The 15,499-nt window shown below is 39.3% G+C and overlaps 1 protein-coding gene across 5 annotated transcripts in view; it reads left to right on the forward strand.

The window, feature by feature from the left end:
• UBE3C (ubiquitin protein ligase E3C) overlaps positions 1 to 15,499 on the forward strand; it is a 131,311-nt gene that overhangs the window by 65,237 nt on the left and 50,575 nt on the right. For all 5 annotated transcript variants that reach the window (XM_004046552.5, XM_063708882.1, XM_055347404.2 and 2 more), the window contains 3 exons: positions 3,585 to 3,742; positions 3,889 to 4,121; positions 13,032 to 13,136. In XM_004046552.5, coding sequence (XP_004046600.2) covers positions 3,585 to 3,742; positions 3,889 to 4,121; positions 13,032 to 13,136 — 496 coding nt within the window. The remainder of the gene's footprint in view (positions 1 to 3,584; positions 3,743 to 3,888; positions 4,122 to 13,031; positions 13,137 to 15,499) is intronic.

Raw genomic sequence — 15,499 nt, forward strand, 5'->3', positions numbered from 1 at the left:
AAACTGACAGTGTATTAATACGTTCTCAATACAGATACTCCTTGAGGTACAATGGGGCTGTGTCCTGATAAACCCATTGTAAGTTGAAAATATCATAAGTTGAAATGCATTCAAGACACCCGGCTTACTGAGGCCTCACAGCTTAGCCTAGCCTACCTAAAACGTGCTCAAAATATGTGCATTAGCCTACAGCTAGGCAAAATCATCAAACACTAGGCCAATTTTATAATAAAGTGTTGAATGTCCATGTAATTTATTGAATATTATACTGAAAGCATAAAAACAGAATGGTTTATGGATACTCGAAGTACGGTTTCTACTGAATGAGAATCACCTTTGACCATCTTGAAGTTGCAGAATCCTAAACTGAACCATTGTAAGTCAGGCACCATCTGTATATGTCTCATATTTCCTACTGGGAATAAAGTTTAAAATGAAATAACTGATTTTCTGAAACTGGCACTCAATTTAAGTCAAAAATAGTTTCATAGTAAGGCTTGCATTGCTAGGACTTACAGCTTTAGTGGGCAGAAGTTTCATCAGGGGAGCGTGTTAAAATGCATATTCTCCTGAGACGAGATTGCGCCATTGCACTCCAGCCTGGGTAACAAGAGGGAAACTTTGTCTCAAAAAAAAAAAAAAAATTCAGCTTCTCTGGTCCTGCCCTAAGACTTGGGTTAGAAACCCTGGAGACTGCAGCCTCACAAGCTTATCAGGTGATTGAGGTACAGATGGTTTGGGGGCCAACTGAGAAGCACTATTCTTCACCCCAGTCTAGCAGATCACATTTAAACAATCTCCAGATGGATAGTGAATTTTGGCACATCAGACATTTTGCAAATAACATCTTTATTCATTTACCTCATTTTCAGTACTTGCTATTGAAATCAGCCAGTTTAGTTTCCTTATTCTTGAAGATGAAGGAACCCATAGCCAGCTGGTACTGTTTTCCATTAGGCATCCCTTGACTACAACATAACATAGAGATGCTTTGCCCAGATGTCTTCAGTGTGGGCAGTAGGTGCTGGTGTTGGCTGTTTGATAAATAATCTCAAAACAGTCTACAGTAGTATTCTGAAAACCTGTTAAAGCAAGAATCCATTCTTAAGAATAAAAGCTCTTTGCAAGGGTGGGGGACATTGGACGAGGAGGAGGAGTGGTTCCCACAGGCACACAGTTTGAAAACCCTTGTTCTCAAGATCTAGACAGAGGTTAGGGATTGCCTCGGGTCTCACTGATGGTCAGTAATTCACCTAGCTCCCCTGAGTTATGTGTGAATCAGTGTCTTTTCCATTACAGTAAGTTGCAGACTTTATTTGCACCTAAGTCTTTGAGACTGACCTATTTTCAGAGGAATATTTGAGTCAGTGTTTATAGCAGAGAGAGTGGTCAGCAGAGAACTAAGAGACCTGTGTCTCGTTTGTGCCCTGTCTGCAGGGCAGCATTGGCACGTATCCTTCTTGCCAATCCCAGTTTTTGTCATTAAAGTAAAAATGATGCATTCCTTTTGCTTGTTTCACAGGGGGTTTGAAGAGGACAAATAAGTTTTTGTTGGTTAATTACCCTGTCCCTTTTTTTTTTTGGACCCAATATAAGAATTTTATGCATCCTGCAATATGTGTGCATAACTGATGATGTGTTGGTGGTGATGATTCTTGTCAGGGATAACAGTGGAAAGCAGGCTCATCAAGACACAGGAGTGGGCTCCAGCTGTCATAGGCAGGGCTGTTGAAAGAAGCCACCCCTGTCCAGTTAAGGCAGCCCCGTGCCTTTTTTATCCTCCATATAAACAACCTCTTTGTGTCATCCTGGCTTTGGCAATGAGGTAGGACAATTGTGCTTTGTCCCTTTTTGAATGTCCCACAACGTTTAAATTTTGGAAGACTGGCATTCATTCATTGATGAATCCGTTCAGCATAGTGCTAAATGCAGAGTATCACAACTGCAAACATGGATCATATATGCTCAGGTTGTGTAGCATGTGGACATAGTGTATCTTCTCTGTGGGAACACAGTTTCAGGTGCACATATGGGTTCCTGTTCTCAAAGCGGTTGATGATGGCAGTGCCCTCCCCTGAACCATGCACCATGGAGACTCAGAAGCTCCAGGTGGCTCAGCCAGGCTCCTTACGGCCCCGCTAATTAGAACAAGTGGCCTTACCTTCTGCTTTGCTTTCATACATGATTTGTAGATCCTGACTCCTGGTTACATCTCATCTAATATATACCTGTAGTTTTGTGGAAATGGATATTTGGGGAGATAAGAGAGTGATCTTGCTCACAGTGTCTGTTAACCTGTGATTGATTTGACTTGGTAGAGGGGACCATGGACTTTATAGAAAGAGCTTGCAGGTGAGCCTGTTAGCTAAATGTTCCATAAGACAAGGAACCAGACTTAAAAACGAGAGAAAAGGAAGAAGTTCTAGGTGAAATAAGTCAATTTAATATGTCGTAGCTCTTTTTTATTTATTTTTTTTGGAAACAGAATCTCGCCCTGTTGCCCAGGCTGGAGTGCAATGGCACGATCTCGGCTCACTGCAACCTCCGCCTCTCGGGTTCAAGTGATTCCCCTGCCTCAGCCTCCCAAGTAGCTGGGATTACAGGCACGTGCCACCACACCCAGCTAATTTTTTGTATCTTTAGTAGAGATGGGGTTTCACCATGTTGGCCAGGCTGGTCTCGAACTCTTGACCTTGTGATCCACCCATCTCGGCCTCCCAAAGTGCTGGGGTTACAGGCGTGAGCCACCATACCCAGCCTTTTTTTTTTTCTCTCTTAATATTTTAAACTTTTTTTGAAACAGAGTCTGGCTCTGTTCCCCAGGCTGGAGTGCAGTGGCGCAATCTCAGCTCATGGCAACCTCTGCCTCCTGGGCTCAAGCCATTCTCCTGCCTCAGCCTCCTACGTAACTAGGAAGGACTACAGGCACCTATCACCACACCTGGCTAATTAATTTAATATATCATAGCTCTTGATGGGTGAAAGAGGCTGCTAAGACCACCTTAGCTGCTGTGAAAGCAGGAGCAGGATGGGAGCTGGTGAATAAAGTGGACAGTGGGAGCAAGGCCACCATAGAGAACTGGAAACTGTGTTTCTTGAGGTTCCAGTTTGGCTTCAATATTGAATAGCTTTCAACGTTACCAAAAGTTAAGTCGCTGGATAAATTTTTCCTGAGACCAGAATGATTTGCCTTTATTAAATATGTTGAGTAGAAGGGAAGGGGGATGGTTTCCTCATAAGAGTAAAGTATATGTGTGTCTTGAATAGTGGCCTTATTAGAGCTCTTCTTGGGGCCTTAGCCTGGGAACGACTGGCTTACTCTTAGTAACTTCATTATCTAGTTGATACAGGTAGCAGAAACCTTAGTGAAGATTAATGGGTTGGTATGCTATTTTTTGTATTAATCTATGCTGTTTATTAACCTGCATTGCCATGGTGACTTTACCTTGCCTTTAAATAGTTTAATTCCTAATGCAAATGTTACTTTCCCTGATTATCTTTGTTTGATGTTATGTTTTAATTAGTTCCCAAACTAAGACTAATTTTAAAGTGACTGGTTTTTTTCTTCTTTTCTTTAATTCAAGGTCTATGGTACCGTTGCTTCAGGTGATATCCAGGGGTTCTCCTATGTCTTTTGAAGATTCTAGTCGAATCATCCCACTCTTTTACCTTTTTAGCTCCTTGTTTAGTCATTCACTAATTTCCATACATGATAACGAATTCTTCGGTGATCCCATAGAAGGTAAGGATTTTGAGAAACCAGTTTGCTGCTGGCCACTTGGCCCATCAGTTTTCATAGCAGTAGAAAAGTTTTAAGCTTTTTAAGTCTTTCAGTGTGTGTTAAAAGATGGAAAAAGAAACAATAGAAAACTGGATTATGTTTTTTAGTTGTAGGTCAAAGACAATCATCAATGATGCCTTTTACTTTAGAAGAGCTGATAATGTTGTCTCGATGCCTTCGAGATGCATGCCTGGGGATCATCAAGTTGGCTTATCCAGAAACCAAGCCAGAAGTTCGAGAAGAATATATTACAGCATTTCAGAGTATTGGAGTTACTACTAGCTCTGAAATGCAACAATGCATACAGATGGAACAGAAAAGATGGATTCAGTTATTTAAGGTATAGAGTATATGTATTTTTTTGTTTACTGACATTGAAAAATATACAGATTTTTGTCTTGACTCATTGCAGAGGAATAAAAATGCAGGTTTGTTTCAGACATGTTTTAATTTGCAAGACTTTTTTTTTTTTTTTTTATACATGGACTTGATGTGTCTCCCAGGCTGGAGTGCAATGACACCATCATACTCCACTGCAGCTTTGAACTCCTGGGATCAAGCAATCCTCTCACCTCAGCCTCCTGAGTAGCTGGGGCTACTGGCACATGCCACCACACCCAGCTAATTTATTAGTTTTTTTGTAGAGACAGAGTCTCACTTGTTACCCAGGCTGGTCTCAAATTCCTGGCCTCATGGATTCCTCCTGCTTCTGCCTCCCATAGTGCTGGGATTATAGGCGTGAGCCACTGCAGCTGGCCTATATAACTTTTTAATTAAGAAAAGTAATTTTAGTACTTTTGATTAATTAAGGTAATTTAATTAACTAAAATTACTTTCATTTTAATTTACATTTGCGTCACTTAAAACCATGTTTTTAAACCTTGTTACATGCATCTTTTCTATGTGGCCCTAACTACTTAACTGTGACACGATGAAATATAAATACAGTTTTAAAAATGTTTTTATTTTTCACTAAATATTTCTTAGATTTTATTGTTTTTTCAAACCTTTCAAAAATTGATTAACAACGTAAAGTAGGTCATTAATTTTTAATACTAGTTGTATATAAATTATTTTAACATATCTTCGTTCTTAACCAGAAAGTGAAGTTTTGAGTTACTGTGGCTGGAATGTTGGCAGGAAACCACCACCAGTGAGAATGTAACTGTTGGGATGGAAAAAAAGAAAAGGAAAAGGGTGCTTGACTTCCCATGAAATTTCTGCAGCAAACACATCTAGTCAGCTAAAATTGCTCATTAAAGGAGTGAGAGCAGAAGAAATGCATTTTCCAAATTGAATGCTAGATTTACAGTCCGTTTAATACCAGCGACCTCTCGCACACTAATGTTCAGTTCGAGTCATCAGCTGTCCCTTTGGGTCTTTTATCACTGCTTTTGTCAAGCTATCTATTTAATTGAAAGAAGTTAATTGAATGAAAATGATCAACTAAGCTTGTATTAATATTGCTAATGGAACTTTCTTCTTGGCCATGTTTGGAGAAAGATGTCAAGCTAGACTTTAGGAAGGGCCCATTAATGCTTGCACTTAACCTGATGGGCTAATTAAGGAATGCTTATTCATCCTCCAAGTCCACGAGAGTCTCTCTCCAGCCCGTTCTGCCTGGTTTTACAACACATTTCTCTTAGGAGCATGAGCATTAGCAGCAGCAGCCGTAACTGATAATGTTTTGATTGCACTGAATACAGTCCTAATGCATCGTTGAATTTATAATTTGGGCAGATTGATGTAATATATGTTTGCACAATTTATTTTAATTACCTATTTCTGTATTCCTAAGTAAACTGGGACGGTCACATGGTAAGCCTTTACTATATCCTTTCTTAAAGATTGACAATTTTGCAATTTTTCTGTGTTAAAAAATAAGCAATCTCACCTATTTAAAACCTATAATTCTTACATAAGCTTTTCCTGGATATGGGTGTTAACGGTAGCATATTTGTTTTCCTTTCAATATTTGATTAAACCCTGGGGTCTTTGTTAATTAAGCTTTCCATGATGTGCAATATCAGGTGTTGTGTATGATATCAGATAATTTCACTGTTTTGTGGCACCTGTTGAGAGTTTCATAATTTCCATGACAGGCTTATCTTTAGTATGTAGAAATCTCTGAACTTAATAATGCCATATAAGATATTTTCCACCCTGGCCTTATTTTGTTTTGGTTAAGCGTTAAATTAAGAGTTTGTACAGAATTTTTTTAGGCCTCAAAATGACTCCCTGCCACTTTATTAATCATTGACAGTTTTAAGAGTTAGGGCGAGGCCGGGTGTGGTGACTCACGCCTATAATCCCAGCACTTTGGGAGGCCAAGGCGGGTGGATCACGAGGTCAGGAGTTTGAGACCAGCCTGGCCAACATGGTGAAACCCCATCTCTACTAAAGATACAAAAAGTTAGCTGGTTGTGATGCACGCCTGTAATCGCAGCTACTAGGGAAGCTGGGGCAGGAGAATCGCTAGAATCCGGGAGGCAGAGGTTGCAGTCAGCCGAGATAGCGCCACTGCACTCCAGCCTGGGCGATAGGGTGAGACTCTCTCCAAAAAAAAAGAGGGTGAAAATTTACCTTTTTTTTGTTGGTGGTGGTGATTGTTTTAGGTTTGAAATCAAGTTGTTGTAAGACCTTTTGAGTTTAGAATTGTTTAAAGACCTTTTTTTTAAAGGATTTCTGTTCTTTGGTCACCTGTCCCCCAAACCATTTTATGTTACCTGCTATTGAGCTGAGCCCCCAAAATAAAAATCACTGCATAATTTTTGAGTAATCAGCTGCTGTTAGCTTTTCTTTTAAGAAAATACTATCTCTATTATGAAGATGTATGAACTTACACCTCTGTAGTTAACTGTGTTTTAGGCAGTATTCTAAGAGTTTTGCATATATTCATTTAATACAATAGTTCTGTGAGAAAGATACTATAATTTGTTTTACAGATGAGGTCGTGTATATGATGGTAGAACCAGCTGCTATTCTACATTCCCCTTCTGAAAAGAATACAGATTTTATCAGCATTTTTCATATTATTGTTGTGCCAAATGTGAGTTGAAGAATTCGAGGTGGAATCAACCAAAGAACGCAAAAGCGTTTTGCCCATGTCTCCTGCCTACCATTGATTTTGACAGAATTGCAAATGATGAGACCTGACTCCTTCAACACCGACCATTTTCATTTTTCAGTCCTATCATGGTCCTCCCAAAGTCATTTGTGTGAGAGGCTCTGCTGGCTGGTCACAGAGCATAGAATTTTAAGTGGATAGAGTCATCTTTCTTTGTCACTGTAAGAATTGAGGTCACTTTCTAAGCCCTGCCTTGACACTGCTAAAACAGTTTATGCATTTATCAAATTTATAAACTCCTCTTGAAGTGTAATTTAGAGCTATAATTACTTTAGCTTGATGAGATAGGAAATCCTGTTTTGAGATGTCTGTGTGCATCTACCAAGCTTAACAGGAATTACCTCCTGTGATAGGGAAACAGGAGGAAGTGGCAGGGAATGAGGAGGAAGGTTCTCATGCCCTCATTATCCATATGTCTGGAGAGAGAGAGAGAGAGAGCCATACTGTGAGTGATTTTTTTACTTCCTTAGTGGTTAAGTTGTATTTTTTCAGTTCCAAAAAGCTATTTTTAAAAAGTAATAAAGCAACAGCAGTGCCCTGTTAATATAATCCTAACATGCGGCCATTTGACTGTCTATGTTACAACCAAGAGATCCAAAGCTTGTAGCACTGTGCCATATCCTTCTCTGTTATTGAAGATTTTGATTGATTTTGTTTTTGTTTTTTGACTACTAAAGTGGATACTATATGCAGTAATTTTATAGTGTTTTAAATATGTGCTGAAGAATGCTGTTTTTCAAAATACTCCAGTTTTTAACCCGTTTATGCCAGAGGTTGCAAATTTTTTGTGTGAAAAATCAGGCCTTGGCAATGACCTTGAGCAGTAGAATATAAATCCCACAAGCTTAGCGTTCCAGTAATGGAACACTAGGCATAAATGGGTTAACAAGTGGTAACTAAGGGCTATATAAAATTTGGTTAACCCTTGACAGCAGCAGTGCATACCAGATACTTCATGACTTTCATAGGTTAGAGTGTTTTATTCTCAGTTATTTGAACACTCACAGTATTCATCCCACCCATAGTGACACAGCTCTATGCTAAGGGATCATAAATGAATTCACACAGGGTGCCTGTTCCTGCAGTATCACCACGTAGTGAAGGAGACATGCATTCAGCTAATGACAGTGGGAAACAGCAAACCGCAGAGGCCGGTCCTGTGGAAGCACACAGGAGAGAAGCACCAGCTGCTGCGTCGTCTGGCACTTGACTCACTTGAGGAGAATGGTTGTTTTCCAACGAGGTCATGTTCTTAGAGCTTTTTCTGACATGTTACTTTTATATATTCTTCTTATGAAGTCAAATTGTAAAAATCCATTCTCATTTGATGTATTTCCCACATTACACATTTACTGCACTTCAGAACCTGGAAATTGTATGCTAAGTATGCTTTGTATTTTGCTTTTTAAAGAACTAACTCATCTGGTTTCAGGACTAGATCTACTCTAGAAAGAAAAAAAGAAATTAACTCCGTTGTTTGGTTTTAGTTACCAGATTTTACATATCACATTTAAGATAAAAAAGATACTTTTATTTTATGTTATGATGCAATTTAGTCTTTTAGTTGCCCTTCAAAACTTGGACTATATGTACTTAATTTTTTGGTCGCAATACTATATCTAAATATCCGTCATCTCCATACAGAAATGTCACAATTTAAGATTAATAGCCTTGTCATCTAATTTATATATACATTTGTGATAATATAGCTAGTGCGTAAGAATATTTCTCCAAGGTCAGTTAAGCAAGATTTTCTTATGATCATCATTGCCATGAACTCTCAAACATAGCGATCTTGTGAAAACAGTGCCTGTTAATTTACAATGTTTACCTTGAACAGTTGTCAAGTGTGATTTTTATAAGGAGTTGGTATGTTTCTAAGCAGTTATCTACTTGATCTTTTTAATATTGGGGTTAAGGGAAACCTGCTTACAGCATCACCTATTTTTCATTTAAATGGCACATAATAGAGCATGTGTAACCGTTGTGTACCTTTGTGGGGTTTTGTTTTTTTTTTTTTTTTTTTGAGACAGGGTTTCGTTCTGTTGCCCAGGCTGGAGTACAGTGGCTCGATCTCACTGCAACCTCTACCCCCCAGGCTCAAGTGATTCTTTCACCTCGGCCTCCTGAGTAGCTGGGACTACAGGCATGTGCCACCACACCCGGCTAATTTTTGTATTTTTTGTAGAGATGGGGTTTCGCCATGTTACCCAGGCTGGTCTTGAACTCCTAGGCTCGAGTGATCTGCCTGCCTCGGCCTCCCAAAATGCTAGGATTACAGGTGTGAGCCACCGCGCCCGGCAGTGTGTGCATTTCTGAATAAATTTATTAGTACTTGAATAATGTATTAGTTTCTGCATTTATTTAATGTAACGTTTTGATCTGGCGTGGAAGAACATGAGAGGAGGGACAAGAGTTAACACATCAGATGGACATAATGCTATTGTATTTCAGAACTTAAAATCCACTAAAATTGTGTATATTCAGCTAGATACAGCTAGTTGTTCCAGTGTTTGCTATCTTATTTCATATAACTTACCACACTGGTTCTCAAGTCGTAACTACCTATCAGAGTCATCTGGGGGAGCAGTTGAAAACTCGACTGGCTCCACCTCAGACTAATTGAATTCGAGTCAGTGATGATGGCGGCACGCCTGTGGTGGGCTTGTCTTAGTGCTCCAGGTGATTCTAAAATGCAGCAAAGGTTAAGAGCCACAGGCCTAACCCTGCAGATAACTCACTTTGAGCACATTTAGTCACTTTATGTGATTTGGCATGGTTGCCTCTACAAACTTTCCCTTTTTGGTGCTAGATACTTGCAGAGCAGTTGAGTTTGTGATTCTGAAAGTGAATGTGGAAAAAAGGAATGTGTTAAGGTGTTTCGAGATCACAAAATGAATCCAGTCACATTTTCATGTTTATATTTTTCATTAAAACTTAGGAGAAAAATAGTTGATACGAAGGAGGGAAAAATGTTCTTAGTTGAATTTTAAGGTTTGGTATTTGATATTCTAAATAAGTATTTTGGGAATTGGTCTGGGACTAGTCATGCCATATTTAGCAAATAAAAAGACAGGTCACCTAGTTAAAATTGAATTACGGATAAATCACAATTACTTTAAAAAATGTAGTTATGTCCCATGCAATATTGTGGACATACTTTAAAGAAAGCAATATTTTGGACATACTTCTACTAAAAATATATTATTTGATATAAATAAATATATTATTTGATGTTTATTAAACCATGCATTACCACAGTGCCGTCTATCTTGATATCCCGTCCTTAACATAACTCCCTTGGCTGGACTCACTTTTTTACCTTCTCCTTTCCTCCTCCTTTCTCCCCATCTCCCTCCACCGCCTTTTTTTGATTCACCAAGGATCCATGGTACTGGCATGTTATATTGGTAACATGTGATTACTTCTTTTTTCATATTTAGGATAGGAAATATGAAAGAGGATACACTATATTGAAATTTTTTTAACATTTAATTGTATAATTTAGTAGAAGAATGTAAATGAGAACTTGTCTCATATAATTTGATAATGTTTGTAATCTGTAGAAAATATATGTCCTCATGAACAGAGATTGAATAGAAATAGATATCTAGGAGTTAGGCAGACCTGATCTTTCCGTTGCTTGACCTGGAGCAAGTTACCCCCTCAATAAAGCTAAGTTTCCTTGGGGATGATAAATTCATGGAGACCCCAGGATTCCATGGGATGATGCAATTAAATATGTAAATATGTGAGAAAGCATGACCTTTGTTAACGGTTGGGGTAATTATGAAAGGGCTAATTTCAGCATGGTAACTATTAAATCTGGATTTATTTAAAGTATCAATTTAATTGGTCACAAAAATGGAAAGACCAGACATGATCATCTTCATACAAAAAGATTGTACTTCTGTTCCTTTTGGAAGGGTGTGTGCTCTGTGTGGACTACCTGAATTTATCCCATACAAGGATAGCACATGTAATTAGCGTAGCTCATTGAGATTTCATCTTTGCTTTTGAAGAGTAAAATGAATGACTTTCAAGAATTAGTGTATTAGGTCAATGACAGTACTTTGTTTCAGCCAAACAGTTAACCAGACAGAACCAATAATGAGGCTCTCCCCAGGCTGCCTAGGCTGCATAAGAAACCATTAATTGTAAGATGTTGTGTGTGCAGCTGAGCCCCTGAGCAACACCATGGAGTCAAGGGTCAAGGAATAGCTGACTCCAGTTTACCCTGATTACTTCACTAAACATTTCCACTCGTTGAAGAAGGATGGTATTTCCATAGCATTGTGATAGGTTTTAAAATGCCACAAGAGAATCGCCACTTCTAAATTGGCATGAAATACCCACCACTTATAAAGGTGTATCTTTGATCTTGAGTGGGTTTTTACTATGCAGTTTTATCTGCATGACCAAATTGCTCGAATAACACTTTTTCTCTGTCCACGGGTAGGTTATTCAAGGGGTGTCCACATTGTAGTGGCCTGAGATATCAACCCAAGTACCCTTCCCCTTTTTCCTTGGGCACGCAGAACTTCTGGTATCCCTGCATGCCTTGGATTTGCATTTCATAAAATAAGCATTTGTATTTCATTGTATGTAAATGCTAAATTATGGAATTTTAAAGGGAAATCTCAACAATTGATTGTGTGATCTTTATAATATATAATGTATCCAGTATAGATTAGATATATTATAAATTTATATATTATATATACTAGATACATAGTATATATTATACAATTTATAATTATAATATAAATTGTATAATATATATAATATAAATTATATAAATTAGTATATATAATAGATATATATTAGAAATGTTATTTCTAATCTAGCCGGTGGGTATATTATAAATCAGATAGTCCTGATTTTGTTTTTTCTGTGGTGATTTCCGTTGTCTTTAATTAGAGGCAGCATACATACAGGCCTGGCCGACTTTTTCAGAAAACGCCATCTTGAGCTCAGTAGTAGTTATATGATCCAATCCTGGTTGTAGACATTTAACATGTTGGATTTACAATTTTGGTTTATCTTTGTTTATTACAAAATGCATTTCTATTCGGTAGAGAACTTCAGGTCTTTTTAAAGTAATGCTATTATATCTCTTTAATCATGTATTATAAAATTTACAATTATTGATCTCAAGTCAGTCATTTAGTACCTGCTAGGTTCCAAGGTGGCTAGTTGGATTCTATTTGTGAGGAACTCACTGCACAACAACCAGAGAGGAACTGTTCTGAAAGAATATTGTAATTTTTTAAAACCATAATAAAATACTAAGCTGTGATGACATAGTGAAGTGTGTCCAGGCCAGACTGTTTGGAAAGGTTATCAAGGAGATCAGACTCGATTTTTCTGGAGTTATGATCACAGACCTGACTTCATTTGCTTACGTGAGGCAAGTGCTGCAATTGTTTTCTCTTTGGGAGATGTGACAGTGATATCTGGGGTGCTGCTTTTTTCCCCTAGTGCCGTTAGTACATTATTTCTCAGAAAACTCAGAAATGCTCTTTCAGGAAAAAGTTTTACAAAATTGCACCACTTCGAGGTATCTTTCATTAGAACTCAGATGAGCTAAGACATTTCCAAATTCGTGGGTTTTTTTTTTTTTAATATTTTAGGTTTGGGGGTACATGTGAAGTTTTGTTACATAGATAAACATGTCATCGGAGTTTGTTGTACACATCATTAGATCACTCAGGTATTAAGCTTGGTCCCCAATAGTCATCTTTTCTGCCCTCTCCCTCCTCCCACCCTCCGCCTTCAAGTAGATCCCAGTGTCTGTTCTTTCCTTCTTTGTGTTCATGGGTTCTTACCATGTAGCTCCCACCAAATTTGTGTTTCAAAGCTTAATCACCACCTCTGTTGTAACTTAAAAAATTATCATGTACATGTGTTTGTTGTTCTGCACATATTTGTTGGCAGATAACTGCTTTGTATACATTATTGTGATGGCAAAAAGAGGCCCTTTTCTGTGAGCGGGTTTGGTGTCCGGCTCGACCTGGGTTCCTGCACCACCGCTGTATGCTCCTCCTCGAGTGAATGTATTGCTCACTGTGCATTGTGCTGCCGAGCTCACGTGTGTGACGCGGATGTGTTCTTTCTTTTCAGGTTATCACCAATCTAGTGAAAATGTTGAAGTCCAGAGACACGAGGAGAAATTTTTGTCCTCCAAACCACTGGCTGTCAGAACAAGAAGATATTAAAGCAGATAAGGTGTTATTGAAAGATCTTTTTAATATTTATCATTAAAAAATACATTCAGCTTGTGTCTTTCTGGAGAGAAGAATTAAGCACTTTAAAATTATTTATTTTATGACTCATATGACTAAATAGTAATGATAAACCTTACTACTACCTCTTACGCCAACTGCTTAATGGAACATATAGCAGTATCATTGACTTAAAATGATATTCTGAGTTATTAATCCTCAATTTTCCTTTTTAACCTGAGATTATATTAAAGCCTTAATGATTCTTTGTGAGGTTGAAAAATATTTTGCTTTTATTAGTATTAATATATGTCTAGTATTTAAAAGAGATAGATCTTATACCTAATTTTTGTGGTTTTTTTTTGAAACGGAATCTTGCTATGTTTGCCTGTGGTGGTCTCAAACTCCCAGCCTGAAGTGATCTTCCTACCATGGCCTCCCAAAGTGCTGGGATTACAGACGTAAGCCACCACACCAGTCCTTTATCCTTGATTTTCTAAAAGAACAGAGACAAATTTGAATATTACTAATACCTACATCTAAAGCAGATTCAGTAGTATGATACGTTAGTAAAAAATTTAAGTGGCCAGGCGCGGTGGCTCACACCTGTAATCCCAGCACTTGGGGAAGCCGACGGGCAGATCACTTAAAGCCAGGAGTTCGAGACCACCCTGGCCAACATGGCGAAACCCTGTATCTCTATTGAAAATACAAAAATCAGCCGGGCGTGGTGGCAGACGCCTGTAATCCCAGCTACTCGGGAGGCTAAGGCAGGAGAATCACTTGAACCTGGGAGACAGAGGTTGCAGTGAGCTGAGATTGTGCCATTGCACTCCAGCCTGGGTGATAAGAGCGAAACTCCGTCTCGAAAAAAGAAAGAAAAATGAAAGAAAATACAAATATTAGCCGGGCATGGTAAGTGTCCCCCTGTAGTCCCAGCTACTCAGGAGGCTAAGGTATGAGAATCCCTTGTGCCCTGGAGGCAGAGGTTGCAGTGAGCCAAGATCGTGCCACTGCACTGCAGCCTGGGTGACAGAGCGAGATTCTGTCCCCAGAAAAAACAAAAAATATAAGTGATGTTAACAGAGGGACATAAGGTATTTTCAGTTCTTGAGAAAAAGTCATAACTGGATTCATTTCAGAATCTTGGGAGTAGGAGATGGAGTGGTGGAGGGTATAAAAGAAACCATGTCGGCCGGGCGCGGTGGCTCATGCCTGTAATCCCAGCACTTTGGGAGGCCAAGGCAAGTGGATTGCCTGAGCTTAGGAGTTTGCGACCAGCCTGGGCAACATGGTCAAACCCAGTCTCTACTAAAATAAAAAAATTAGCCAGGCACGGTGGTGTGCGCCTATAGTCCCAGCTACTTGGGACTGAGGCTGAGGCAGGAGAATCGCTTGAACCTGGGATGCGGAGGTTGCGGTAAGCCGAGATCATGCCACTGCACTCCAGCCTGGGCGACAGAGCAAGATTCCGTCTCAAAAAATAAAAAAAAAAAAAGAAACCATGTCACAGAAATATTTGAGGAGAGAAAACAGGAGTGTTTCAGAACAATTTTATAAGCATGACTATGTCCTCATAAGATATTTGTGAGTTAAGCCTGTTGCTTCTAACTCTGCCCACTGACAAGGTAGAGCAATGGTGGCAGATCCCCCAGCAGTGAACAGTTCTGGGGCCCAGGCCGGGGTCGCTTCACAGCAAAAGAAGGAGTCCTGGCAGGGTGCTTGGTTCTAGGTCTGGGGAAGACCCTACAAGATGGGTGTGGAGTGTTCTGTCATGCTGGAGAGCAAGGAAGCTATTGCAGAGTGGCTGGGGCTGGGAGACAGGGTTAGGAGCCTGTCTCTAGCTGGTCATGGGCAGAAACTTAAAGCATTCATGAAAGCAGCTAACTCTGAGTTCGCAAGGGTGCTAACAAAACCCTTCGTCATCATATTTGTAGGATGCAAAGGAACCATCTCATTATTTTGAATACTGTTTTGAAAAAAAGAAGTACTCAAGCATTTAACCCACCTTTCATTTATAAACTGTACCTCAGACAAAACAGATAGTATGTGATCTTTTGCACAGAAGTATTCCAGCCAATACTACATGAAAAGGATTTCTGCAAACTAGAATCAGCCTGTTGCAGGCTCTGGTGAAGGAGATGACCAGGGCGGTGCCACTCCAGGTGCAGCGCATGTCTAGGGTCTGCTGGTCTGAGATGGTGTGTTGGCCTCCCAGGAGAGGAGGGTCTGGTCCCAGAATGCAAATAGCTGCACCTCTTCCTTACTCCAGAAAGTTGTGCGATGGGAAAATGTCACCTGTACCCAGCCGTGTGCTTAGTGATTTAATTGATTTATATTTTGGCACAAGTCCCTTATCTCATCACC

This window comes from Gorilla gorilla, chromosome 6, assembly GCF_029281585.2.
Source record: "Gorilla gorilla gorilla isolate KB3781 chromosome 6, NHGRI_mGorGor1-v2.1_pri, whole genome shotgun sequence".
NCBI lineage: Eukaryota > Metazoa > Chordata > Mammalia > Primates > Hominidae > Gorilla > Gorilla gorilla.